We start from the raw sequence: 5,613 nt of genomic DNA, 5'->3' as shown, positions 1-5,613 counted from the left end.
ACAAAAGATTCCTATTACAAAAGGTAATCAAATCTTTGTTGATTTGTACGGGCAGGGCCAGTCAAGTTTTAATAAAATGTTTTTACAGTATAATTTATAAAATATGTTCTTAAAACAATTGTTTGAGATTTACAAAGAAAAAATAATTATTAAAAATAAAATATCTAAAATATGTTACCAAAACTTAGATTTCTCAAAAAAACAAAATATCTAACATATATTACCAATATCATATGCTACGATTAAACTCGGCAGCTCAGGGGTTTATACTAACATTATGACATGACTTCAAATTCCGTGGTGAGTATAAGTGAATAATTTGGAAAAGGAATGCCAATTGTGAAATGAAACACATGCAGATTTATAAAGACAATGACATATAAGATTCTATACATTCACATATGCGTAATCATGTAATCAGTTTTATCTATCAAATATATATAATCAGTTTGAGATAATTTCACACAAAAATACAACAAAGTATTGTTTCAGTATGAAACATTATAAATGTGAATTCATATACGATATAAAAGTAAGTCAACATAATTAGATGCCACAATCTTTAAAGTCTTCTGTTTATAATTGTGGTATGATCCCAAAAGTTTTACAAACACTAATCCCACGAAATACTACATCTGTATACGCGTGGAAAAATTATTTTCATCTAAAGCGCGGCTAAATGACTAGTGCGAATCGAATTTAAGTGACGGTAGCTCTGCCAGAACCAATGGTAGACCCAGTAAAGCCCAACATGAGTGAGATGATACCCCTAAAATTGTCAATTAAATAAGAATGTGTAAAAAATGTTAAAGAATCTGCAGTAGAAATGGTTGTTGTGTATGGTTTGACACCTCTAAAACCAAGGTTCCATTCCCTTTTGACACCCTTTTTCTTTATTTTTAAAAACTATATAAATCTGATCCCGGAAAAATAATTTCTGGGTTTGCCACTGGCCGGAACTTCTTTATTACCAGTTTACCACCACGTTTTGGTTATCTTTAAAGTCTTTCAAAACGGATTATGTCCAAAATGTTCGATAAATAATATATTTATGCATTATAACAGGTAAAAATATAGCTTTTTAATTCCAAACAAATTTGCAAACTGTCTTCATAATAATTCACAGGGGATGCTCATAAATGCTATGATAGTAATCGTGAACTTCCTTACAAAATTTATTGAAAAGCGTACTTATGTGATGTCTCACACTCGAATTTAATACGTTATTTTGATGGCCCCGTTCAAACTTATCATAGATTCTGAAGTTTCTGAAATTATTATTTTTTAAATCAAGAGATTTTTGTTGTATAATGTATGAGAGAGATTAATTTCTCCTGAATCACTTTAAATCGCTGGTTTCAGTACTCCGCCAGCGTAGGAGTTGCCATTGTGAGTCATATGTATTGTCATAGTCATAGTAGATTCTAAAATTAAAATACATTTGGTTTTTTTTCTGGATCATCCATATATATAAAATACTCCATCTGTTTCACAATGTAAGTAGTTTAGACTAAAAACACTAATATTAAAAAAGTTGGTACTTTAAAAAAATAATATTTAATTAATTAGTTCAACTAATTATAAAAAAAGATTGATATTATTTGATTGGTTACACTATATCCAATAAATGTAAAAGTTATCTAGATATTTGGAAACTATTTATATTTTGGAACAAAAAAATTTTCCTTAAACTACTTACAATAAGAAACAGAGGGAGTATTGATTATTATTATTCTGTTTGAAGGTGAAATTTAATTTATACATTTTTATTCAAAGATTTTTATAAGTTTGAAACTATAAAAATATTTGTTATGCGATTTGGGTTAATTTATGCATGGAAAGAAGTTGAAGGCTCAATGCGCTAACGACCTGGTTTGCAAGCAGAGGGTAGTGGAGTTAAATTGTTCTTTTTTCTGTATCAACTAATTTCAAACAAACTCTAGAATAGAGCTACTACACATGTTGTAAAAAAAAATGATTAAAATTTTTTTTACATTCTTTCAAAAAAAAATCTGCATATCACACACGATTATCAATCTCTGGTAGAGAAAGCCAGAATTTTATTTCTAAAATTTGATTAGCAATGTATTTTACAACTTTTAAATTCGGTAATTAGTAGCATTGTAAACTTTGGATGTTGTGTGTTGGGATTTTCTAAAATTTGATTAGCAATGTCTTTTACAACTTATTTTGAGCGTTGTTATAGCTAGATTGTTCATCAAATCAGAAGGGGAAAGCTTTCGTGGAGGAAAATTTATACGGGTTTAGGAATCAAAATATGAAGGATCAATCGCGTTTCTTTGCTACAAATATAATTTTGAAGTTGATTACTCTCTCGAGATGCCTGGATCAGAACGCATGCTGAAGAAAAGAGACCAGCGAGAGTTTCAGAAGCAGCCACAATGTCATCATGTCTAGTTTTGGTTTTATGCCCGTACAAAAAAATCATGAGAAAACCAATAATTTCATAAGAACTTTATTTCTTAGAAAAATAAATTAGACCTGACAAAAAGATGGAAAGAACAACAGGAAAATTACAATAAATTCGTAGATATATATATATAAGAAAAGAATTAAAGAAGGTTCACAAATTTGGATGTATGTAAAAAATTAATAAGTTTGCCAATATTCGTGATTTTGAACAAAAATGGCTTTTAAATACTTACAAAATCTATTGGGAAACCAATAAGATTAATAGTTTCAAAATAGGAATTTTCATGTTTACCAATTTTTGGTAACATTATTCATGTTTACTACCATTAAAAAGATTTTTTCAAAAATATATTCTTCGTTAAGTGGTAAAATACTTGTGTACCCTTGTTGTCTATATATATATAATAAATAATTATTTAAATAAATAAAAAAAATTATGTTTTCGAATTATACTTTCTCAAATTCAAATTTTTTTATAATTTATTTTTGATTTTTTTTTTCGAATTTTTTTCTTCAAAATTCTATTTGAAAATAGAAAATTATTTTTGAAAGAAGTTATCAATAAGTGGATAATCCCCACATAATAATCCATAAGAAGCCCTTAACAGACCATCAATCCCAGGTCCTTGTCGTTAAGTGACTTATGAATTAGATTATATATGTATTCTAATACTAATATCATGTTAGGTTTATTAAACTTCTGATCTAAACTTCCAATATAGAATATATTTTACACATTCTTTAGAGACTAAGAGTTATGATCCATTAATTCTTAGTTAATCGTTACAAATCTCAACAAAAGACTTCACCATGTGTGATCAAAACAAAACAAAAAGACTCCACCATGTGTACATGTAAGTCAGTAAGTGTCAACGACAAGTCTACATAAAGGCTAATAGGTCAACAAGACCACACAACATTTCTTACTATTATTTGCAAAGGCTGTTCGTTGGGCATTTCCTTGTCTTCATCTCTCTCTCCTCTCTTCTTTTTCTCTATATAATTCTCATCTCTCACATTTTTCTTTTATTGCATTCTCCAACTAAACCTCGAATTCCATTTACCTTCCCTCTGTTTTCTTCTTCTTCTTACTATCTTCAATAGCAATGGATAACACCGACCGTCGTCGCCGTCGTAAGCAACAGAAAGTCAGTCTCCATGACTCTGAAGGTCCCTTTTTATACCCTACTCTTTCTACATCGAATTTTACTTGTTTGCGTAATCTTTCATGGGTGGGGAGCAAGAATAATGCTTTTGCAAATCTTGAAAGCATTTTTGGCTTCGATTATAAATTTAGTTCCTGAGATCCGACTTGTGGTTTATTTTGGAGAGTATTTGTAGAAAAGAAGGCAAATATTCACTTTTATATCAGTTGAACACCTCGTGCCAAGTAACTTAATAAACGTAGCAGTATAACGTTTCTAAATTTAACAAAACAAAAAACAAAACAAAAACGAATATTTTTTTGTTAATTTATCATTTGTTTTAAAGTTTAAATGGTTGAATATATCTACAGAAGTGAGCAGTATCGAATGGGAGTTTATCAACATGACAGAACAAGAAGAAGATCTCATCTGTCGAATGTATAGACTTGTAGGTGACAGGTAACAACAGTTCCTTCTTTTCTTCTACTTCTTCTTCTTCTATCAATTATCTCGGCACAAAGGAAAATGATATTTGTATACATTGGTAGGTTAGTGTTTCCATTTTAACAAATGTTAATCTAGGCATGTACGTATTTACTTAAGTTTGTAGTTGTACAGTGTACCATGTTGTAGATGAAGCACATGGCGTCCACTAATTTTCTTAAAACATTTAATTAAAGCTAGGAAGCTATCACGATCATTAAATTATATACGTACACATACAATCATATAAAAAAAGTAAAATAGGCTATTTTGCTTTTCTTTATCGCTAGGTACTTGTGAATAAATGCTTGGTTTTCTCTAAAATGGAATCTGAATTTAGAAATAAATTTAAATGCTAACAAAAGTAAATATAATTTTTATTATTAGGTGGGATTTAATAGCAGGAAGAGTGCCAGGAAGACAACCAGAAGAAATAGAGAGATATTGGATAATGAGAAATAGTGATGGCTTTGCGGAGAAACGACGCCAACTTCATCACTCCTCTCACAAAAATACCAAACCTTACCGTCCACGTTTTTCAGTTTATCCTTCTTAGTATTTTTTTTTTTGAGCAACAATCCTTCTTAGTATTTAATGTCATTATATTTTATTCTGTTTTCTGCCCCCAGCCACAAAAAAAAAGAAAGATGAGTTGTAGTATTATTAAGGGTAACGTTTAAAAATATTAGCGTAACGAAATTATTATGTTTGTATGTCTTTTTGTTGTGCTTTATGTTTTAATTATATAGGTTTCAATTCGTATTTAGAAAAGGTTTCATTTAGCAATCAACTATTGATCAGTGTGCTTAATAAGGTGGTAGTGGTTTTGAGTTTTTGATGGGATTTTGGTGATTTTTGGTGAATTTGGGTCTGTTGTTATGAATATTTTTAATAGAAATCTATCAAAGTACCACTAAAAACCGTAGAAAAGTTCTCCAAAGTATGTATATACATTACAAGAAAATCAATTATATCGTATGAGTATTTAAGATGCTTAATTTTACAAATTTGTTGTTGTCACTTGTCAACAACATGCCTTGGATGGTGACTAAGACTACTGTATTTAAACTGCATTAAATGATATATTTTTCTTAAGGTCCTTAAATAACGTAAATTATCTAGGCCTCTTTGATCAAAAATAAAAATATCTAGACTTCTACTTTTTAAGAAATCATTCCCTTCTTGCTAAGAAAAAATCAATAAAAACCCTGTATATATTAATTGAGAAGTCAGTTGAGTAATTTATGCTGACGTGTTGTTCATAATGCTGACGTGTTGTTATAAGAGAATTTTTCAATTAATTGTTATAATTTGTTTGGTTGATGGTTTTTAATTTTTTAATTATTTAATTAAAGTTTTTTTAAAATAAACTAACCCTAGAATTACCTAATCTAATATATGTTTCCATACATACAATTAAATATCTTAAATACAGATGAATTATTATAATTTACTTATAGAAACAATTATATATCATAGATTACATTATATAAATTGATAATATACATTTAAATACATATGATACTACAAAAACAATTAGAAAATGGTTTTT

At 28.8% G+C, this 5,613-nt stretch overlaps 1 protein-coding gene across 1 annotated transcript; it reads left to right on the top strand.

Moving 5' to 3' along the window:
- Positions 1–3,370: 3,370 nt before the first annotated feature.
- On the top strand, positions 3,371–4,868 carry LOC106332809 (transcription factor TRY). The gene is made up of 4 exons (XM_013771302.1): positions 3,371–3,603; positions 3,950–4,037; positions 4,449–4,620; positions 4,653–4,868. Exons 1-3 carry the CDS (start codon positions 3,540–3,542, stop codon positions 4,615–4,617), a joined length of 321 nt encoding a protein of 106 aa, XP_013626756.1. The 5' UTR covers positions 3,371–3,539; the 3' UTR covers positions 4,618–4,620; positions 4,653–4,868.
- Positions 4,869–5,613: the final 745 nt, after the last annotated feature.

The sequence above is a fragment of the Brassica oleracea genome, chromosome C3 (genome assembly GCF_000695525.1).
Source record: "Brassica oleracea var. oleracea cultivar TO1000 chromosome C3, BOL, whole genome shotgun sequence".
NCBI classification, from domain to species: domain Eukaryota; kingdom Viridiplantae; phylum Streptophyta; class Magnoliopsida; order Brassicales; family Brassicaceae; genus Brassica; species Brassica oleracea.
The sequence above is the reverse complement of the archived record's forward strand: the minus strand, read 5'-3'. Positions and strand labels throughout refer to the sequence as shown.